Below are 23,773 nucleotides of genomic sequence, written 5' to 3' on the forward strand. Positions count from 1 at the left end.
ATTTTACCTATTTCAGATACCAGTTTTTGCATTAAATCTAAATGTCACAAATATTGCAGCACCTGGCTTTTTTTCAAAAGAGGACTGAGACACGGAGTTCTGCACTTATCAGTCACTTAAGCTGGGATAATTAGCCACGTGTTAAAATTAAGTTTTCTAGTATAAACTGAAATTTTGACAAAGACTTAAAATATTGTTATAAGTATAAATAACAGGTTAAAATAATTATGCCCTCATTTAAAAAAATTAATTTTTTCCTTTTTGTTCATACTTTTAGATTAATTTTTCCTATTTTAATGATCATTATTGGTTTGGCTATAGTGATTTTACTACATTTTTAAATTCAACTGCTTGTTTCCCATTTTGTGCTCACATACATACACACACGTTTAATTAAATCTCTTCTACTTAGCCTTTTGAGTTAATCTTATGGAACTTTGTACTACTTCAAACTAATTATCCTTCTAAATCCAACTTGTTTTCATCCTGTACTTTACTTGCAAGAATATTCTTACTATAACTTAGTTGGGCTGACCTGGATATGCAATATTATTTTTAGTTCCTTTTTGTTGTCCATGTTCACATGCTAGCAGTGCAGATTGTCCCAGTTAACCTCATTTCCTTTCTCCCTGTGTATTATGATACTTTCCTAGGTAAAATTGTTTTTTTAATGTTTACCTTGTATATTTTTCACTTGAAGTTTATTTTTATTATAGTTAATCTAAATATCTCCACATTTGTCAATTCTAATACTTATTTTCTTTTTTCCCTCTTTGAAACGATCCCATGTTTTCCTATCTTACACTTTTGTCATTTGCCTTTTATTTAAGCTATAACATTAAAAGTGATGAAAAAATCACTAAGTTCAGTCTCCCACACCCATTTTTTGTTAAGTTAAACTGTTAATGCTTCTTGTGATAAATTTACTAAATCACAATCCAGTCCTTTTATGTAGCTCATTCTTTATAAAATAATTAAAATCTTCTTCAGTAACATCTACTTAATACTACTTATTCTTCTTAGAGCCATATATAAAGATATTTCTTCCTTTTATGTTGTAACCTGTTACATATTGGAGGAGTACTATCATATTCTTCATGTTTTTTTTTTTTCCAGGTTTAAATATATTTGGTTTATTTTGCTGTTCCTTTTATTTGTCATGGTTTCCAGACCTTTTGCTTTCCTATTTTTCCTTCTGTTTCTTGTAATTTGTAACACCAGAAGTGGATTTTTATTTTAGCAACCACATTTCATTACTGGATTGTAGGCAACTGAAGCCTAAGCTATTTTCACATATAATACCATTAAACAAAATGCCTCTTAGGCTGTACTTTTTCAGGTACAATTGTATGTGTGTAGTTAATGCATTGAAAAAAAAAAAACAACTAGAAATGCTACATTTTATCTAGTTAACTTTGGCTTATTCTGTTTTATAGAATTCCCAAAATCTCATTTAGTGATTCTGTATATTAGCACCTGATAAGAACAGCTTGTATTATCTGCAAATTAAGTATGCTGGATGTGTTTTGTATCAGTTGTTAATAATTTATGTTGAGGAGCATAAGGCCAACTATGGAAACCTCTAGAGATCTGTTAACCTGAACCTTTTATCAGCATTGTTTGTTGCTATTCAACAATTATGATCCTTCATCTTTACTATTATCTTATTTTCATTTCCACTTGAGAATCTCAAGGAAGACCCTGTCAGGTGTTTCTTGAAACTCTTAAGTTACAAAATATTTCTTCTATCAAAACAGTGACGTAAAGATTATCTTGCTTTGTTGTTGTAAGTCCCCTGTGGTTCCTAGAGATGAAACTACCTCTCTGTTAATTCATTCTAAACATTTGCTAGGGATTAATACCAAATTTACCAGAGATGCTTACATATTTAGGTTCTGTGACATTTTGGTTGAATTTTAAAATACTTTTACTTTGCAAGATTTGCAAGTTTATTGTTTATTTTGTTTGTTTGGCCTTTGTTTTTTCTGTAGCTCTAACTTTGGGCCTAGCTTCCCTTATTTTTCTTATGTCAACAGCCATTATTAAGAATAGAAGGTATTTTTAAGAAAATACTATTAGTCATTAGTGTTTAATTCTTTCAAAAAATACATCTAAGAGAACTGAAAGTGTACAGTAATTAAAAGTACTGTTTTGAGACAAGTATATTTGGAAGATAGAGTCCATTTTTGAATGTCAATCTAATAGAAAAAGACATATGTCTTAAGAGCGGTTGGCTATGAATAAAATTTGAAGTCTCCATGAATTTTTTGATTATAGCTGAAATTCTTTTTTTAAAAAAACGATTCTAGACTTATTGGTAATATATCCGAAATTCTGATAAAATCTTGAAATTTAGTTCTGCTTTTAGGTGAAGGCTTTTCTGTGCAGATTTGAAAGAGGTAATAGGAATATAGAAATAAGGTTTTATCATCAGATCATGTATATTAGGCAACAGGAAGAGAGGATAAAGTCATTCTCTTAGCAGCAAAATATCCTAGCATTTCTTGGTTTGAAGCCCACTATGTTGTGTTCAATACTTACATCTCTTAATCAACAAACACATATTGAACATAAATTGTTTGCCAAGCAAGACAGATTCAATCTCTGCCTTCTGAGTTTATGATCTAGTCAGGAAGACAAACAAGTAATTAAATAGGAATAAACATTTTAAGTGACATCTGAAGGGTTAGTAGAAGGTGAAGGATGCTAGTGGAGAAGGTTTATGGGGATGAGTTACATCATGTGGAGTCCCTAAAGTATAATTTAATAGTTCCCTGAAACATTTTAGGCTGTCACTTGATCTAAACTATTAATGCACTGTTGAATTAGATTCTATAATATATTCTTGTTTGAGGATCCATTGTTTACTCACAAGAGAGCTTTGGCTATGAGTTTTCTAGCTAAATCCTAGGATTATAGCTATAGCTTTTCTGGCATCTTAATGATCAAGGTTCTAAAACAGAAATCAATTAATGCCATATGCATAGGCATTTTATTATATCCCCGTTTTAGGACTTAGTATATTCTGTCAGTAGCAAACGTTCATAATATGTGCAGATGATGTTTTCCTCATATGTTTAAAAATGCGCTCATGTGGTTTTAGCTGATGTGTTAAAGGAGAACTCTGCTCAGAAGTGTGCTTCCAAGTAGTCAGTCAGTTGGCCTTTGCTTTAACTTGTTGCAACTCTGACCTCCCCAAAAGCTGGATCTTGAGGGAAGCAGAGGTGATGCAATGCTTTCTCTGTCCCTCTACCTGTTTCTTTTCTCTCATTTTTTGGTGTCTTTAACATGAGAACATTTTTCTTGTGTCTCTCCATTTTCTAATTCATATGTTCTTGAGTAAATCAGTAGATCTCTGAGAAACATGTTCTTCCTAACCAAGAGTCCCAAATTCCCACATCTTCATCCATGATCCAGTAAAAAATTTTCTCATCATCTGTGTAGCCACATTTTCATTTATTTATATCTTAATTTCTCTTCATATCTTCAGCTGTTGAAGAAGAGATGAAAGTACTATCTGTGTTGGTGAAGTTTGTTTCTTGATGAGATGTGCACTCAAATATACCTGTTTTCTCCCTGTTTGCCAAGCACTGCACTGAGAATCTGATAGTTTGCAAGACATAGCCCCTAACTTTATCATCTCTTATGATTATGCTGTTTTTTTCCCCTGCAGTGTCCTTTTTTTCCTACCTGGGTTATCAGTGATTAATAGCATTTGATGTAGGATTGGATAAATTTGGTTAGATTTATCATTTCTTTTAGCAGGAAAACACAGCAGCAAGAAAGTGTATTTCTAAAAGATCCTATTAGATTGCATTCAGCCATTGCATTCAAGGCGTCACCAAATACTTTGAAACTCTTGCAGAGCTTCCTGAGTGTGTTGTGGAATGTTAAGCTGCTTCTGCGGCTTTTGATTTTACCTCAATAGGAAAAACATATGGAACCGGTATTTGAAATTCCTTTTTATTTCCTTTTTTTCCATTTATTCTTTCACTCATCAATATATAGACAGGGATTTTGATTTCTGTACTGCCACTTTCAGAATTTTTTTTCTGGTTTCTTTCCTCCATCCTATTGTGGAAGTCATTTTCTTTTGCAAGTCATAACAAAGGCAGGAATGTTTTCAACCTTTTTACCTTGCTCTCAAGCAGGGAGGTAGTGTCTGCTTACAAAGATCATGTGTGAGATGAATTTGAGGTAATGGCTAAATAGCTAATGAGTAGCAGCCTGTTAGTTAGAAGGTAGAACAATGAGTGAAAGAGGCAGATTTTAGAGACTTTTATATTCATTGTATTGGTTGGAGCCAAATAAAAATAGAAAAAAAGATTAAGGTTAGTAGCAACACTCACATTTAAGGAATAACCAACAAAAACGAAAGAGGAAGGGGTAGCTATGAAGATGTAAGGGGGCAAACAGAAGTACAAAGATACGAAAAACAAATAGCAAAATATTAAGAAAAACTTGTTTATAAATCATTAAAATACTATAGTAGAGGATAAGAAGAATGAGACCTTTTAGTTTTAACATGAGCACATCAGTGGAAACTTTGGGATGAAGAGTTTAAGTACAGTGGTGATGTTTCTATTATCTCTTGTTGTGTTACAAAAAAAAAAACCAAAAAAACAAAACAAAACAAAAAAACAAACCCCAAAACTTAGAGAATTAAAACAATAACTACTTACTTGTTCATGACTGCAATTTAGCTGGCTAGTTTTACTAGTCTATTAGAAGATTGTTAAATAGTCCAAGCCTACCTAAGACAATACTAATGGGAATCTGTAATTATATGTGGTAATGCCTACAGCGTCTCTGAAGTTTTGAATCAAAATCAAACACATCCACAGTGGTGTGTTGGTAAACTGACTCTCCAAGGTTAAAAAGATAAGATTTGTAGCATTTGCTGATATCTGTGGAGTGTAGATTCTCATCATAGTTCAGCTACCAACATGGAGTAACTGAAACAAAGTTTCAAAGGGATGCATGCGATTCACTCTCAGGAGCTAATATGAATTGGCCTAAGGCTCCAGTACCTTTCTCTAAAATATCACCATTATCTCTGCATTCAAGAAAGAATTTGAGGCAGCTTAATGAAATAAACACTTAATAAAATAGGATTAAATAAATGGAGGAGGAATTTTATGTAAAAGGAAAATAAGAATAGGAAAGTAAAAGTAAGAATAAAGTTGGTAGTACATGAAACAAATGCCCATCATAAGGCTCTGAACAGTTGTTATAGGTGAACTAAGGGTTTGGCCAAAACAAAGCTAAAAGAATCAAGAATAAAGTTAGTAGTGCATGAAATGATTGTCCGTCATGAGGCTCTGTGCAACTGCTGTAGGTGAACTAAGGGTTTGGCTGGTCGTGGTGGCTCACGCCTGTAATCCCAGCACTTTGGGAGACTGAGGCGGGTGGATGATGAGGTTAGGAGTTCAAGACCAGCCTGGCCAAGATGGCGAAACCTCGTCTCTACTAAAAAATACAAAAAAAAATTAGCCAGGTGTGGTGGCAGGTGCCTGTAATCTCAGCTACTTGAGAGGCTGAGCCAGGAGAATTGCTTGAACTCGGCGGGTGGAGTTTGCACTGAGCTGAGATCACGCCACTGCACTCCAGCCTGGGCAACAGAGTAAGACTGTGAGAATCAAGAATAGTGTTGACAGTGTACCTCACATAAAAGCAAATCAGCTTATCAGGAGAAACAAAACTTGCTGGATGCCAGAGAAAGATCAGTGAATAATGAGAAAAGGATACTGCGTCCTCAACATTATTGCAAAAGTAAGATGGCAATATTTTCATGATGTTTCTTGAAACATTTTAAGGCAAGATGCTGATAGTGCCAAAACAATTCAGAAAAAATGTTATTTTCTCAGAAAAAAAAAAAAGTAAAATTGGCAACTTTGGATCTGTAGTAGAAGGATTTGAAGTCATTGTTATGGAGTTTGTATCTTACTGGAAAAATACCTGGGAGCCCTGACTACTAGTATATTTAGGCTGTTTAGAAAGATGATTCCATCTATATCATTAAGAGTTTGCAGACAAGGAAGCTAAGAAAATATTTCAAGATTCTAAGTGTGGGATAATTAGGGGCTCAACCAGTGTCCTTTTTTAACTGGTAGGGGTGATCCATCTTTCATTTTTGACTGTGTATGCAGGTGTGCTCCTTTCCCAGGCCTTCCAGTGTCAGCTTTATGGATGGAGAGAATTCGACTAGGTACTTTCAGTGATGAATAAGATGTGATCTTTGTCTTCAACTTTCAACGTCTTGTCTTGCTATGAACTTTTCTCATTCCTTTCTGCCCTTGTTATCCTTGACTGGTCTTATCGTGACAGTTCCCATTGGCTTCTCGCCTTAAATGGAGATTTTTTTCTCCCATTATTTATTCCCCTTCACTGGTGATTGCTCAGGCAGCCCAACTTGAAAGTAGGGTAGGAAAGAGTTTAGGGTCACCAGAAAATGCTCAGAAGCCCCTGTTCTCATCACTCCTACTTCTGAGTTCTTCTCTTGTTCCTCTTGGGCACAGAGGTGCTGCTGTTAATTCCTCCCTGCCCACCTTTCCATAGAGTCCGTGCGTCCTGGTGCCTCCTACAAACGGCAGAATGAAGGAAATCCTGAAAGAGGTGAGTTTTGAGCTAGACTCTGATTTGGGATTGTGAAGGGGTGGGAGACTTGAACTGATAGCGGTTATGGAAATGGGGAAAGTGTATAACTGCTCCATTAGTCTATTGTGAGAACCAGAGTTAACAGTAGACCTAGGTACTAGGATTTGGGGGGCATTTGTGGGCTGGTATCTGGGCTAGCCATTCCTGGATGGGAATAGCCACTCCATAGGAGGCTGAGATCTGTAGAATAGACAGGCCATTGGAAGATAGGACCTGACAACAATAGGATCAATTGATTTCTGTTTACTCTTTTTGTGCTCTTTCTTTTGCCATTTGTATCATTGTTTTCTTTATCCTTTGCTGCTTGCTTTCTGCTCCCATTGTTGCAACAGGGATATATGAATATATGTGGGTATATGATAAACTCCTGCACCACCCTTCAGTGTTCCTTTGCTTCTGCACATGAAATTGGTTGATAACGACTTAAATTAGCCTTTGGGCAGCTAAAATCAGGAAAGGTCTAAGACTATACTTTGGGATGATATGTTTGTAAAGGAAACACTAAGCAAAAGATCAACAGCTGCTTGTGACAGGTTTTTTTCCCCTCTGTGTCTAGCTGATATGTGCTACAGAATTGAGCCCGTAATTATGCCTTTAATAAGCATAATGTGCTATGCTGATTGGTCCAGTGCCTCGTCTCCTTTGAAGGGATTGCTTATCTGAATAGGATTGGGAGGTCATTGCATCTTAGGTATAGAAAAGTGAGGTTCATCTTTTTATCTGATTTTTGAGTGCCTACCCTTTTCTTGAAGGACTTGAGCTAAGTAGGCCACGGATATTTGGAAATTTATAAGCTATAGCACTTGTTCCTCTGGGAGCTTTTGGTGTAATGGGATACACTGACACTATCACACTACGATGTGAAATTTGCCACATGCAATGGAAATACAATAAGGAATGACTTACGTAAATCATGTTCTTGGCCATTTGGGATACAGCGGTGGTTCTTTTGAGTTTTAAGGTCTACAAGAACTTTTAAAGTTGCTTAGGGTGAAAGCCTCTTGTAGTAGCAAAAGTTAAAAGACTCTAGAGCTGTATCGTTCTAAAGCTGTTGGAGCTTAAAAATTGGAATACTCAGCCTAGGGCAGGAGTCCTCAACCTCTGCACAATTGACATGTAAGGCCAGTTAATTCTTTGTTGTTGGCGTGTCCCCCACAGCAGGATATTTGCCAGCATCCCTGTTTTCTACTAAATATATGCCAGTAGCCCTCTCCCACTTGTGACAGTCAAAAATATCTGCACATACTACCAAATGTCTGTGGAGGGGAGGTGCAAAATTGTCCTCAGTTAAGAACCACTGGGCTAGAGAAAGCGTTTTGGGTCTGTAGGACATTAGAAAGGTGTTATTCACCACTTTCCTAGGTGGTTGGAAGTCTTTGAGCCTCCAGGACCTTATTTATCTATCTTGGCTGTGGCAGGAAGAGCTTAAGAGGCTTTTTGACTGAAGCTGGCTTTGCCTCAGTTTCAAAGTCGTTTTATCTCTGCTTTTGCTCTTGACTGCTTTGCTGTTAATCCACTGTCCAGTCTCGACCAGCTTCTGTGTGACTCCAAATTTTATGCCACTTTCTCTTCTCATGTTATTAATTTTGTTAGTTTTTCTAGCAACAAAGGGCAGAGGATTATATATTTGGCACATATAGACAATTTAATGAAATGTTTTTCTGTAACAGCTCACTGTTATTAATTTTTAAGAGTGTATTTAACTAAACCTATCTTTTAGGGAGTTGTTGAACCTGCTAAAGTACTATTGTTTAAATGTATTTTCTGGCTCAAGTTTCTATAAAAAATAATATACATACAGCACTATGTGAGTAAAGTGACTAAAGGTAAAGATTAGTGACTTTATCTCATACAGGTTTATTTTTAACCATTTAACAAATATTTGGGCATTCATTAATGCCAGGCACTGATTAGTGCTCTGAATTATAGCTTTCTAACTTTATGTTTAAAACTGTCTAAACATTTCAGGAATATCTGCTAAAGTTCCTATGTAGATCCTCTTGAGCTACCCCTTGATTAACTAGTTCTCTTCGGTATCTATATAATAACTGCCTTTGTATTTTTATCGTGATATATCAAAAATTAGCATTTAGGAGCATGGAAGAAGTAGCATTCATGGTTTTAAAATATGTTTTGCCTTTCTTGAAGTCTCTGTGGCTCCATGTTTACTTACTGGCAGTGCTGTGGCCTAGACTGGCTTCTATGATATCCTTTGGTGCCAGGTTATTTCAGATTGTTGATGGTGCTCAGCCTCTGAGAGGTAGTTTTAGATATTAACCTATTTAATGTAATAATGTAATGAAAAGTTTTAGTACTAAAATAAGTGTATGACCCCTTCATTAATTCCATTACAAAATTACTTTATCAAAAACAAATCAGCTAGAAAAAAAATTACATCTTATGTTTTCTTATATAGATAAAGAGAGGCCTGTCCAGTCTTTGAAAACATCAAGAGATACTTCACCGTCAAGTGGTTCAGCAGTTTCTTCATCAAAGGTTTGTTATATTTCTAAAATCAGTTTAAAGAAGAATTACAAATTGAGATGGACTGACTAGTACAGATGCTTTTATTCTTTACTGTTATGCCAAGGGAGCTAATTTGCTGCATTTAAAAACTTAAATTTTTGGCTAGGTGTGGTGGCTCATGCCTGTAATCCCAGGACTTTGAGAGACCGAGATTGTAGGGAAAAGAAAGAGAGATCAGACTGTTACTGTGTCTTTGTAGAAAGGGAAGACATAAGAAACTCCATTTTGACCTATACCCTGAACAATTGCTTTGCCCTGAGATGCTGTTAATCTGTAACTTTGCCCCAACCTTGAGCTCACAAAAACATGTGTTGTATGGAATCAAGGTTTAAGGGATCTAGGGCTGTGCAGGATGTGCCTTGTTAACAAAATGTTTACAAGCAGTATGCTTGGTAAAAGTCATCGCCATTCTCTAGTCTCGATAAACCAGGGGCACAATGCACTGCGGAAAGCCGCAGTGACCTCTGCCCTGGAAAGCCAGGTATTGTCCAAGGTTTCTCCCCATGTGATAGTCTGAAATATGGCCTTGTGGGATGAGAAAGACCTGACCGTCCCCCAGCCCAGCACCCGTAAAGGGTCTGTGCTGAGGTGGATTATTAAAAGAGGAAAGCCTCTTGCAGTTGAGATAGTGGAATGCCACTGTCTCCTGCCTGCCCCTGGGAACTGAATGTCTCGGTATAAAACCCGATTGTACATTTGTTCAGTTCTGAGATAGGAGAAAAACCGCCCTATGGCGGGAGGCGAGACATATTGGCAGCAATGCTGCTTTGTTATTCTTTACTCCACTGAGATGTTTGGGTGGAGAGAAACATAAATCTGGCCTAAGTGCACATCCAGGCATAGTACCTCACCTTGAACTTAATTGTGACACAGATTCCTTTGCTCGCATGTTTTTTGCTGACCTTCTCCCTATTATCACCCTGCTCTCCTACTGCATTCCTCTTGCTGAGATAGTGAAAATAATAATAAAAACTGAGGGAACTCAGAGACCGGTGCCGGTGCAGGTCCTTGGTATGCTGAGCGCCGGTCCCCTGGGCCCGCTGTTGTTTCTCTATACTTTGTCTCTGTGTCTTATTTCTTTTCTCAGTCTCTCGTCCCACCTGACGAGATACACCCACAGGTGTGGAGGGGCAGGCCACCCCTTCATGAGATCGGAGAATTGCTTGAGGCCAGGAGTTCACAAATAGCCTCGGTAACATAGCAAGACTTTATTTTAAAAATTAAAAATTAGCCAGATGTGGTGGCATGAACCTGTAGTCCTAGCTATTCAGGAGGCTGAGGTGAGAGGATCACTTGAGCCCAGGAGGTTGAGCCAGCAGTCAGCTATGATTGCACCATTGCACTCTAGCCTGGGCGACAGAGCAAGACGCTGTCTCTGAAAAATAAAAACAGGCCGGGCATGGTGGCTCACGCCTGTAATCCCAGCACTTTGGGAGGCTGAGGCGGGTGGATCATGAGGTCAGGAGGTCGAGATCATCCTGGCTAACACAGTGAAGCCCCGTTTCTACTAAAAATACAAAGAATTGGCTGGGTGTGGTGGCTCATGCCTGTAATCCTAGCACTTTGGGAGGCCGAGGCAGGCGGATCACGAGGTCAAGAGATCAAGACCATCCTGGCCAACATGGTGAAACCCTGTCTCTACTAAAAATACAAAAAAATTAGCGGGCCGTGGTGGCAGGCACCTGTAGTCCCAGCTACGTAGGAGGCTGAGGCAGGAGAATGGCTTGAACTTAGGAGGCGGAACTTGCAGTGAGCTGAGATCACGCCACTGCACTCCAGCCTGGTAACAGAGTGAGACTCTGTCTCAAAACAAAAACAAACAAAAAAACACAAAGAATTAGCCGGGTGTGGTGGCACGTGCCTGTAGTCCCAGGTACTTGGGAGGCCAAGGCAGGAGAATTGCTTGAATCCGGGAGGCGGAGGTTGCAGTGAGCTGAGATTACGCCACTGCACTCCAGCCTGGGTGACAGAGCGAGACTCTGTCTCAAAAAAACAAAAAACAAAACCCCTTACATTTTAAGTAACGATAGCTTGAAAATAGCAACCTGAATTTGCTATTTTCTATGAGGAAAAATGGGCAGTTTTCTCATTGAATTTTTAACACAGTCTATGCCAAATTTAGTACTTATTTCTGCAACCCATGTTCTCGTCTTGACCATAACCAGGTTGGATGGGTTATATCTGGTGGATTGTGCTTTTATTTGGGGAGTTGGGAGTGTAGGCAGAGACCTAACATGTATGGTGTATTTTTTCTCTTATTCATACAGAAATCTTATGTTAGTAGGTACATATCTCTATTCTATAGTAGAGTGAGGGCTCAGGAGTTATTAATTTCTTAAGGACATAGCTACCCCTCACTACGTCATTCTTCTCATTCCTACCTTTCTAGCATCTCAAAACATAAATCCTCAGAAATTAAAAACTTGACAAGTTGCTGTTTCCATCTGTTTTCTCCAGTTAGAAGTTCTCTTCACAGATATCATACCCTTTCTCTTAGCCATAACGGTTGTTACATCTGTTACCTGCTTTACTTCTTTTCGTTCTGCCTTTTATACTTTTTGGCTTTTCAGGAAGAGTAGATATCACCTAGTGGTCTATACTGGGTGTTCGGGGGGCAGCTGCTTCCCTGCCTCAGAAGGAAGAAAACAGCTTCTTTGTGACAACTTGTATCTTTGGAACTTTCCCAGAAGTCTGAGGGTTCTGGGATTCTGGATTTTGAATAGCAAAGACCAATTGGATTATGGTTCTGTCTTAATCATATCAAGGGTACTTTACCCACCTGGAAGACTGCCTTGGTTTTCATGTCAGGTAATAGATGAAAGAAGAGTAAATAGTACAAAGTCACTACAAAAATTATTATATATGAAATATTTTCTCTGAAATATACTGCTATCTGAATATAAGTTACAACATAGAGTTTTGTGCTACCTGTTAAAATGTTTAGTGGAAAACAACTATGTTGGATTTTTAACTACTTTTGTCTGATAGTTTCATGTAGATCAAGCTTGATCTATATGCAACTGTGGCCCAGGATGGCTTTGAATGCAGCCCAACACAAATTCCTAAACTTTCTTAAAACATTACGTGATTTTTTTCCTTTTTTTTTTTTTTTTTAAGCTCATCAGCTATTCTTAGTGTTAGTGTATTCTATGTGTGGTCCAAGACAGTTCTTCTAACGAGGCCCAGGGAAGCCAAAGATTGGACACCCCTGATGTAAATGTTTGCATTTTTTTTTTCACAGACCGTGAAGTCTTTTTTTTTTTTTTTTTTTGTATATAAAAATAGAGATGGGGTCTTGCTATATTGCCCAGCCTGGTTTCAAACTCCTGGTCTCAAATGATCCTTCCACCTTGGCCTCCTAAAGTGCTGGGATTACAGGCATGAGCCACTGTGCCTAGCCAGACTATAAAATCTTAAAATGGAATCAAAATATCACAATTTTAGATCCATAGTTATTTTACATATTCGGAAGGTAGCACCCTCTTTGATTTGCCCAAGGTCACATGGTAGCTGTGGGGAGCTTTATGAGCTAGATTTCCTGATTTGGTGAACTCTTTGATGTAACATCATGGCTGCCCATATGTTGGGATACTTTTTCAGAGTTTGTTAGTTTCAAATGATAGGTTTTCGAATGTGCAGACAGAATGACAATAAGTTATAGTAGGCTTTTGCTTCATTCTTTTTGAAGGGCAGAACGGAGTTTCACTCTGTTGTCCAGGCTGGAGTGCAGTGGCATAATCTCGGCTCACTGCAACCTCCACCTCCCAGGTTCAAGCAATTCTCCTGCCTCAACCTCCCAAGTAGCTGGGATTACAGGTGCCTGCCACCACACCCGGCTAATTTTTGTATTTGTAGTAGAGATGGGGTTTCACCGTGTTGGCCAGGCTGGTCTGGTCTCGTACTCCTGACCTCAGGTGATCTGCCTGCCTCAGCCTCCCAAAGTGCTGGGATTACAGGTATGAGCCACTGCACCCAGCCACTTCATTCTTTGCTAGAGAGAAGTCATATAATTGTTTTTGCTCTTTAATTTTCTCTTAAATAGGTATGCCCCCTCACCCCCTGGAAAAAAAAAAAAACTTTCTTGGATATATTTGTGTTTGTATATTTGTTTTCTTCTTCTAACTAGCTTTTAAGAAAACCTTCTATTACTGAGTAATAATAAAAGTATTATTTATAATACCTTTTTAACCTTATGTATGGACACGGCTTTGGAATGAGCTGTTTAAGCTTCCTCAATGGCTGTAGAATATACTTCATATAGATATATTGCTATAATATTCCAGTAAATGTTGTAGATGACTAGCCAGTAGTTTGATGAATTTAACAAGGTGTAGAAAAACATCAAATGACCTTTTCAGTTAAAAAAATATCTAAGCCAGGCACGTTGGCTCATGCTTGTAATCCCAGCACTTTGGGAGGCCGAGGCAGGCGGATCACCTGAGCTCAGGAGTTTGAGACCAGCCTGGCCAACGTGGTGAAATCCCGTCTCTACTAAAAATACAAAAATTACCCGGTTATGGTGTGCGCATTTGTACTCTTAGCTACTCGGGAGGCTGAGGTTGGGGAATTGCTTGAACCCAGGAGGCAGAGGTTGCAGTGAGCCGAGATCACGGCACTGCACTTTAGCCTGGGCGACAGAGTGAGACTGCATTCCCCCCTGCCCCTCCCAAAAAAAACCTAGATTTAAGTCCCAGCTCAGCATTTGTTAATGACTTTGAGCAGGTCACCATCATTCAGTTTTTTAGTTTATAAGTTGGGATAATAAAGCCTCTCTAATCACCTTCATGGAATTCTATTTAATTAAAGTACTTCTTTTGGTTCATAGATAAAAGCACTTTATAAATGGTAGTGCCCCATAAGTTCAGTGCCCAGCACTGTCATCCACAAGGGGTGTATTTGAAATCAGTGATGTGACTTTAGAGAAGTAAAGCTTAGTAATAGAAGGTTTTTTAAGTAAGAGATGGTTATGCAACTAGGCATGGCAGGGCAAAGCTGATGAAAATGTATGCCTAGGAAGTAGAATGGAATCGGAGAATTACCATAACGGCCCTAAGGAAATAATTTTTAAATTTGTGCTTTACAATTCATATCTTATTTACAAAATAAACCTTTAAACAGTACTGGGGGAATTATATCTGATCCAGAAAAGACATTTTACTTTCTTTATTTTTATATTGAGCCCATGGCTGATTGATTTTCAGATATGTTTTAGTATAATAGATTCACATCAGTGAATATGGAAAAGAAAGAAACACTAAGGTACCAAGCATTATTGTAGATACTTCCAGATCTATTACCTCCTTCAATTCTCACAACTGCTTTGTAAAGTGAGCATTATTAACCCCTATTTTGTAAATGAAGAAACCAAGGCTCATGGTGTCATAAGTTATGTGTGTAAAGTCATCTACCTAGCAAGTCATTAAACTGCGATTCAAAGCCAGGTCTCTATATAACTGCAAAGCCCCTACCTTGTTTAGTATTGTATGCAGTTAGATAAAGGAACTAGTAGTAGGATCAAAAAATGAAATTTAAGTTTAAAAATTTTGTGTAAGGAGTAGGATTTATGTAACTCACCATACACTGTAATAATAGCATATCTGTACGTTTCTGTTGTATTAGGAATTTGCCTTACTGAAATTTAGACATTACTTATTTCATTAAATGTGCTTAAAGGCACAAAGTTGAAATCAGTATGATGTCTTTTATATTCTAAATATAATTAGTATATGAGTTAATTGTCAGTGTCTTTTGCTTTGTTACTTAGATGAATTCCTAGAGTCTTATGTAAATGAAATTAAGAATTAGATCTGGTCCATATGTCCCAAAGGAATTGCTACTTAAAGTAATTCCATGTTGAATATTTTTGAAGGAGGAAATAAAGAATGTACCTGTTCTCCATAGAAATTTGAAGGCTTATATGATTTTAAATGTTAAGTGGAGTGTACTTCTTGGTGTATTTGAAGTTTAAAAGCCCTTGAGAATTGTAACAGAAATGTTCTTCTATTTTTATTAGGTGTTAGACAAACCCAGTAGGCTAACTGAAAAGGAACTTGCTGAGGCTGCAAGCAAGTGGGCTGCTGAAAAGCTAGAGAAATCAGATGAAAGTAACTTGCCTGAAATTTCTGAGTATGAGGTAAGGCATAATGTCTCCTTTATGTTTCACATCTGAAAGTTTTGTCTGGATTTTAAATTATGGGCGAAAAATATTTGGTTTATTCCCGTACTTCAAAATACATCCTCATGGATTACAGGTATTAAAATTACCACACAGAATGATAGTCAGAATATGAATGACTCTGAATTCAGTAATCACGCTTTGTCTGAATGTTTCCAGTAGTTTTGGTGTGTAAGAATAGTATAACTATGGAGTATAGGAAAAATGCGTTATTTATATACTTCTTTTAATGGGCTTTGCTGTTAAAAGTATCTCAGGAAATCATGCTAAGCCACTTAGTTATAAACCAGTGAATTCAGAACAGAAATCTAATTTGACCTTGGATTGTGGACCATATTTATATTGCTTGTTATACTTCATGCAAATTATCTCATAAATATCCCAAGAAATAAAATTATTCATTGTCTGGGCAACCTGAGACCTTGATGAGTCTTGAATACTGAAAGATGGGAACATTTTTGGGACCATAGAAAAAGGTTTATGACACGTTTGTATTAACATATTTTGAAATGAACTGAAAAATTTCTGTATAAACTGTAACATCTCTAAAAGGGAAATACAGAAATTTTGTGGGCACAATTAAGCTTTTAGATTCAGGATTTGATACTATGGGAATTCTTTGACATGTCAGGTAGAGAATATAAAAATCCGTCTCGTGACAAATTATTTTTATTTGAAGGAGCATTCTGGCTTTTTGATTTACTTTTGGAATGACTTTTATAGAATGTTCTTTGATAAAAGGGATCAAGCATTGATATTGTATGTAAAAATAATACTTAACTACATCTTTATACAGTGAAAAGATCCTTTCCAAAGTAACTAATGTACACTGCTCATAAAAAGTACAAACCCTATCAGAACTTACGCAAATAGAGCCTTTCTTTTTTAGATATCAATTGTTCTTAAGTGGGTCAAGGTTTCCTCCTTATTGTAGCTATAATAATAGATATTTATGCATATTCTCCAGTAAATGTATCAAAAACACCAAGCTGTTCCTTCTTGGTACTTTTCCAGCACTATTTAAAAGCATGAACAATACTTTTCAGTAATACATTTAATTGGATTATTTTGGTTATTTTCTCTAATAATTTAGAATAATGTTTCTATATTAATCATTGATATTTATGCTTCAAAATTGCTGCTTTGGAATATTGGTAGTTTGTTTTACAGAACCAAAAACTTTCAAAAAGAATAATTTCTTTACTTAATACTTTATCTTCAATTAGCAAGGCTTTATTAATGTATGAACATTAATAGTATATCCTCCCTTCTCCCATCATTTTTTATCTCAGGTTTTTATAAAAGCTCATTACTGTTCTCAAATTTAAATATTCTGCTTGGGTTCTCTCATTTCTTGAATGCATCTTGACACTGAATAATCCATGAGTGACTTTGGATCTAGAAAGACTTTTTAAACATCTTTTTTTCCTCTAAAATTTGCTCAGAATTTGCTAGATTTCAAATTAATGAAAAGCAAATAACCCTAAAAAAATCTGTAAGTTGAGTCATAGGTCAGACATGTTCTTTTGTTGGATCAAAGGCAAGATATGTGAGAGTAGCACTGATAACCATAATATGTTTATTTGTGTATATCATTAATATTGAACAGCAGCATCAATTTCATCCCATTCTCTAAAGTATTTTTCTACTTAGATTGATACTTTTTCATACTGGAAATAAAGCATTTGGGAAATTTTTGAGATAATTTTTGTAAACTTAGTCCCATATCATATTAATATTTTTCTCTTATTAATACTTTAGCTTATTAATATTTTGCTAATTTGTTCTCAGGCTATTGTTAAATAGTTACTCATTTCAGTGGTCCATGCTTTTTGAGAAACATAATTTTGGCCTTGGTCCTGTAAACTGATATCTAATTTGACAGAATAGCCTGGAAAGAAGAAAGGCCTTTGATGCCAAGCAAGAGTTTGGCAAAGTACTGTGTATGTGTGTGTGTGTGTGTGTGTGTGTGTGCATGTGCATGTCTGTTTAAATCTAATTGTGGCAATATTTTATTTTATATGAGCCTTTTAAGTAATGGTTCATGTACTTCAGAAACATTGTGTAAATTTCATTATTATGAGCTGAGATAGATAGAATGCTTAAGTTTCCACCTTATATTCACTTGCTGCCCTCATTATGGTTCTAAGCAATTTGTTTGGGAAAACGTGTAGTTTATAGAAAGTCCAGTGAAATTGAAGTTAAATTTAATAATATACTTAAATATTCAGGTATGTTGTGGTTCCTGCCACTTTTCAGTTTTATACTTTCATCTTCTGGGCTCTACTACAGCATCTCCCAAGGTATTTGACAGCGTATCTGAAGGGTCTTAATGGTCTGAGGAAGAAAAAAAAAGGTTCTAGTAGCCAGTTTATTTGAGATGCTAAGTTTAAAAGAGTTGGGTTGGTTTTGATATTTCAGCACTTTTTAGATATTTTAATTTATTATTAATATGTTCATCGGTGTTCAGTAAGAGGATAATAAAAGAGTTTGCATAATTTACCAAACTTTTGACTATGTAATTTTTTTCACAGCATGTATTTCAGGATTAGTGTTTTAAGGCACACTTAAAAAAATACTGTACTAGTTTTCTTATAGTTTATTTAAATTCACTAAACATGCATTGTATATCTACTTGTGTCAGACATTGCTTTTGAGGTACCATCCTAGCCATCAAGAAGGTTGCAGTCAAGTTTTGTAGAGATATAATTTGCTGTCCTTAAACAAATAGCGGTGAGAGTTTTCTTTTGGTTGTCAGAATGAAAAGAAAATTATTTGAAGGATATTAGAATGTCCTGGTAGATGAGACCTAGGCAGGAAGATTGTTTGAGGCCAGGAGTTGGAGACCAGCCTGGGCAATGTAGTGAGGTCTTGTCACTACAAAAAAAAAAAAAAAAAGCTGGGTGTGGTAGCCCCTTAGTCCCAGCTACTCAGGAGGCTAAGGTGGGAGGATCACTTGAGCCCAGGAATTGAAGTTTGCAGTGAGCTGTGATCACACCATGGCCCTCCAGGCTGGGTGACAGAGCAAGACCCTGTCTCAGAAAAAAAAGAAATGGGGACAGTGGGGGCAGGTACACTGGCTCACACCTGCAAAAATAGTGGGACCCCGTCTGTACACAAAAAAAAAATCCACAAAAAATTAGCTGGGCATGGTGGCATGTGCCTGTAGTTCTAGCTGTTCAGGAGGCTGAGGTGAGAGGATCTTGCTTCTGGATGATTGAGGCTGCAGTGAGCTGTGACTGCATCACTGCACTCCAGCCTGGGTGGCAGAGCAAGACCTAGTCTCAAAAAAAAAAGTCTCAATAGAACAGGTCAGGAAAAATTTAAAATTTACGACTTATGTTGTTTTCACATATAGTGTGTTATTTTTGGCTTCAGTGTCTGTGCTTATTCTGTCCCTAGTCTAGAATGACCATCTTCCATGGCCCTCTTTCAAATTTGTACTCATTCAGTGGAATCACTAGTGTTGGAGATAATACAACCAAGATCTTGATTCCACTTCTCTACCTACTACAAAATTTTATGCCACTTTATATTTCATTGATGACCTTAATTTTTTTGCCTAGCGATATATGTTGAATGTATCTCAAACACTTGCTTTGTTTTCCGTACAGTACCTTGGACATATATATCTAATTGAAATAAATTTAATTACTAATGAGCTCTTTTAAATTAACTGTCAGTTTTTTTTTCCCTTTTTCACTTCCTTTTTGTTTCTGAAAGCTCCTATCTTCTCTGATGTACTTTCTTTGCTCACCAGTTTACATATTGTGTATAGGCCTATGTCTTAGTTTTGTGTTGCAGTAACAGAACACCAGGGACTGGGCAATTTACAAAGAATGTTGCTAGTGGAATTCTTTTCTTAAATGATTTTTATGCTTTTGGTATAAGTCCCTTAACATATGTAACTCAAAACTTGTTAAAAATAAACTAGCGTTGTTTGTTTTTTGAGACGGTGTCTTGCTCTGTCGCCAGGCTGGAGTGCAGTGGTGCTGGCGTGATTTTGGCTCACTGCAACCTCTGCCTCCCGGGTTCAAGTGATTCTCTTGCTGGGATTACAGGCACCCGCCACTACACCCAGCTAATTTTTGTATTTTTAGTAGAGACGGGTTTTCACCACGTTGGCCAGTATGGTCTTGATCCCTTGACCTCAGGATCCGCCTGCCTCGGGTTTTTATTTTTTGGTGGATCATACATGTATGTGTCAGAAATTCAAATGGCACCAAAGTATTTACAATGTGGCTCTTCTTTGCTACTTCTTCTAAGTTGTTACTATTGAGACAACTCCTTTGATAATTTTTTTCTGTAGTGTCCTTCCAGAGATAGTCTATGCATATATGTATTCCAGTACTTAATCCCCCACCTGACTGTTTTAGACATAATTCACAGTGTATTTATTGATTTTTCAATTATTGGTCTAAAACTGAAGTGATCATTATTGATTTGTGGGGTTTTCTTTTTAATGATTTCAGTGAATTATTAGGCTACAGGAGCAAGGTGATTTAACTTCTAAAAATACAGCCTTTTCTCATATTCCCTTTAAATATTTTTCTTTATGTGTGTACAACACCTCTTACTTCCATTTGGACTTTTTCTCCTCAGTATTTCGTAAGCTGATCACTTAAGGAATAGTCGTGGGAGAATAATTTTTTATCTGTATCTTAATATAATGTGAAATAATATTTTGGAATCGAATAGGCCTAGAGGCTTTGTCTTACCTAAAATTTAAAAAGTAACAGCCTCACTTGCTTCGGCAGCACATATACTAAAAATTGGCATGAAACAGAAGATTAGCGTGGCCCCTGTGCAAGGATGGCACGCAAATTCATGAAGTGTTCCATATTAAAAAAAAAAAAAAAGTAGCAGTCATTTCTTCTTTAATCCATTTCACATATGCTCATTATGCATAGTGAAATGGAGAGAGTTTTCTTTTCTTAAAACATGTTAAACTTAGCACTTAATATAATTTGCCAATTAGTGCCTATACACAACCATCTGAAATGCTCTATGTTTTTTAAGAAAATAATTAAAGATTTCTAATTCCTTTTCAAGGCGGGATCCACAGCACCATTGTTTACTGACCAGCCAGAGGAACCTGAGTCAAACACAACACATGGGATAGAATTATTTGAAGATAGTCAGCTAACCACTCGCTCTAAAGCAATAGCATCAAAAACCAAAGAGATTGAACAGGTGAGAATCTAGTTGTCTTCATGTACGTAATTTTTGTTTGTGTTGCTTTGCACATGTAAACATTTATTGAATAAATATGCTTCATTTCTTTTTCCACCTGTAACTCTAAAACTACAACTTAAAAAATTATAAAAATTGTTTGAGTTGACTTCACAGTCAGTTCGATCAGTGTGGTCCCCCACCTGGATTGTTTATTTTTAAATAAAAAAATAAACTTCTTTTTTACAGAATATTAATATTCTAGTCAGTATGAAGCAATTAAAAATTATTAAAGTTAATAGGGATGGGATGGAAGAAATGTTCAATGTAGCAAAATGTTAGCAAATGTTATTTTTGAATATTGGGATTACAGATGTTTCTTATGTTTTTCATTATACTTTAAGGTAGTTTCCAAATATTAAAGGAAAAATAAAGGATACTACTTAAGTCTAGTTTTTTAGTGAAGTCATTCTGAAAAGCAGGACTTTGTTTTTAATGTGCAACTATTATAGGGTTGTTATCATTTTATGAGGATTAAATGAAGTAAATGCGAAAGGGTGTTATAAAATGTAACATTTTGTACAGGTGCTTATTGATGTTGTTACTCTCTAGTGCGTTGAATAAATGTAATTACATTGATAATAATATTCTAAAAACTATCGGAAATTAAGAACAAAGTGAAAACTTTTCTCTAGGTGCTGTCCGATTTCTACATCAATTAAATCCATTTCCTTTTGTTGGATAGGGGATGGTCTCAAATGCTAGATGTGAGCTATATGTTAATGTCACACTAATGTGAAAAGATAAGAACCAGAATAGGAAATTTGTCATGCAAACCATTGGAGTTTCAAAATGAAGGTGGTCAGCAGTATCAGATGCTTAGAGGAATATAAGGAAAATGGAGACTGAGAAAATTGTTTAATTTGGTGATTGGGAGGCAGTTGGTACCTTTCAAGATACCAATTAAATGAGAGCATAAGTAAAATGTTTGCTCAGTATATCTATCTTTAACACAAAGATGAATGTCATTATTTTATATAAAATTACTGTCCTGTTTTTCTTGACATATGTTTTTATTTCCTTTTCTCCCCTTACCATAATGGATGCTCTGTGAAAACAAGGGCTTTGTTTTGTCTTGTTTTATTTACTGCTACATCTGCCATCACCGAGAACAGTATGTGTAGTAGGCTTACAAGAAATACTTGTTGGATGGATGACAGGTGGAGTCATAAACCTGCAAGTGACCTTCGAGTAGTCCCTAACTACTGTATAGAATCTCACAGCCTGTTGCTCAGGCTGATCTCAAACTCTTGGCCTCAAGTGATCCTCCTATCTCAGCCTCCCAAAGTGCCGGAATTATAGGTATGAGCCACTGTGCTAAGATGCAGTTCTTAAAAGGAGAGGTTCTCTTAAGAATGTAACTGGTAGAAAAACTTGATTGAAATAACAGGGGAGAGCGAGACCCTGTCTCTCTCTGTCTCTCTCTTTCTCTTTCTCTCTTTCTCACACACACACACACACACACACACACACACGTGTGCGCAAGTGGCTATGCTCTGTATGCTGTTCAGTATTCTTAGAGATCATTCCATATTAGCCCATTATTAATAGATATTTACATCTGTTGTGAACCATGTTTTCAAATACAGTCCCTGATTTCTCCATATTTTTTAAAAGATATGCATGTATATTTTTAATGAGTAAAGCATTACATTTAAAATGAACAATTCTGGGAGGTTTTTGGTTTAATACTGCGGATGTCACATGCCAGGTTTGAGAGTAATCAGAATATGAGTTTGCAGAGAATCTTAATTTCTTGCTTGTACCAGTCACTGTCAACCTTTCTTAAAAATTGTGTTTGTAAATACAATTAATAAAGCCTAAACCAAAACAATTGCAGAGATGTGCCTGAAAATATTTTTTAAATATATTATACTCTTCAAATTACAAAAACTTGCCATCTGTAGAAGGACAAGTCTCTCTTTATTTTTATTTGGTAGATAATAAATGAGAAAAGAACGAGTACCATGAATTCATTTTTAAACCTCTTTGGCTCTTTCAGAACACTCTCCTAATATAATGCTATTTTATGAAAATGTTCATTTTTCTGCCTATAAGCAGGGGTCCCCAACCCCTGGGCTTGTGGACCACTACTGGTCTGTGGCCTGTTAGGAACCGGGCGTCACAGCAGGAGGTGAGTGGCCGTGGGGACGGGGGAGGGAGGGCAGGGGAGTGAGCATTACCTCCTCAGCTCTACTGCTTGTCAGATCAGTGGTGGCATTAGATTGTCACAGAAGTGCAGACCCTATTGTGAACTGCAGACGCGAGGGATCTAGGTTGTGTGCCCTCTCACTCCTTCCATGGAAAAATTGTCTTCCTCAAAACTGGTCCCTGTTGCCAAAAAGGTTGGTGTCTGCTGCCTATAAGTATGCTATCTTTTGAAAAAAGGGCTGATTATATATTCATCAGGTAATTTGTAGTTAAAATATAGATAGGAATCATTTTATATATAGGGAGGGTACCATTTTGAGGTGTTTTTTGTTGTTGTTTATTTGTTTGTTTTTTGAGACAGGGTCTTACGCTGTCGCCCATGCTGGAGTGTAGTGGCACGATTACACCTCACTGCAGCCGCCACCTCACTGAAGCATAAAAATAGATAGGAATCATTTTAGATATAGGGAGGGTACCATTTTGAGGTGTTTTTTGTTGTTGTTTGTTTGTTTTTTGAGACAGGGTCTCACTCTGTCGCCCATGCTGGAGTGCAGTGGCACGATTACACCTCACTGAGCCCCCAGGCTCAAGCAATCCTCCCACCTCAGCCTCCTGAGTAGCTGGGACTACAAGTGTGTGCCACCACTCCCAGCTAGTTTTTTTTTGTATTTTTTGTAGAGATGGGATTTCACCTTGTTACCCATGTTGGTCACCAACTTCTGGGCTCCAGAGATCTACCCACCTATTACAGGCGTAAGCCACCGCACCCGGCCCATTCTGAGGTTCTTAAACATAAGGAAATAGAGTAATCAGGGACACTTGGGGAAAGGGATTGATTATTTTGGTGTTCTTTTCTTTCTTTTGACTTCAAAACACTTATCCTGAATATTTTTTGTTTCTGTAAAGACAATTTTTATTATAGTCATAGCTATGCCAGCCTTGTTATGTGAAATTTTACTTCTTAGCCATTTAGGAACCCCTTTCCTTATTAAAATTAGCTAAGAAAAATTGAGCTAATTCAGACTTTATTTT

General features: G+C 36.8%; 1 protein-coding gene and 1 non-coding gene across 21 annotated transcripts in view; both read left to right on the forward strand.

Annotated features, from left to right (window-relative positions):
• The window catches only part of PPHLN1 (periphilin 1), a 216,789-nt gene that overhangs the window by 146,515 nt on the left and 46,501 nt on the right, over positions 1-23,773 (forward strand). For 13 of the 20 annotated variants that reach the window (XM_054527130.2, XM_054527131.2, XM_054527135.2 and 10 more), the window contains 4 exons: positions 6,559-6,615; positions 9,074-9,153; positions 15,197-15,316; positions 20,411-20,551. In XM_054527130.2, the coding sequence (XP_054383105.1) occupies positions 6,559-6,615; positions 9,074-9,153; positions 15,197-15,316; positions 20,411-20,551 (398 nt within the window). The remainder of the gene's footprint in view (positions 1-6,558; positions 6,616-9,073; positions 9,154-15,196; positions 15,317-20,410; positions 20,552-23,773) is intronic. The other 7 variants (XM_054527133.2, XM_054527134.2, XM_054527136.2 and 4 more) reach the window with 1 other exon arrangement.
• Positions 20,104-20,205, forward strand: LOC112135922 (U6 spliceosomal RNA). Its single transcript, XR_002917151.1, has one exon. It is a non-coding gene; the product is annotated as a U6 spliceosomal RNA (small nuclear RNA).

The sequence above is a fragment of the Pongo abelii genome, chromosome 10, assembly GCF_028885655.2.
Source record: "Pongo abelii isolate AG06213 chromosome 10, NHGRI_mPonAbe1-v2.0_pri, whole genome shotgun sequence".
Lineage (NCBI taxonomy): Eukaryota > Metazoa > Chordata > Mammalia > Primates > Hominidae > Pongo > Pongo abelii.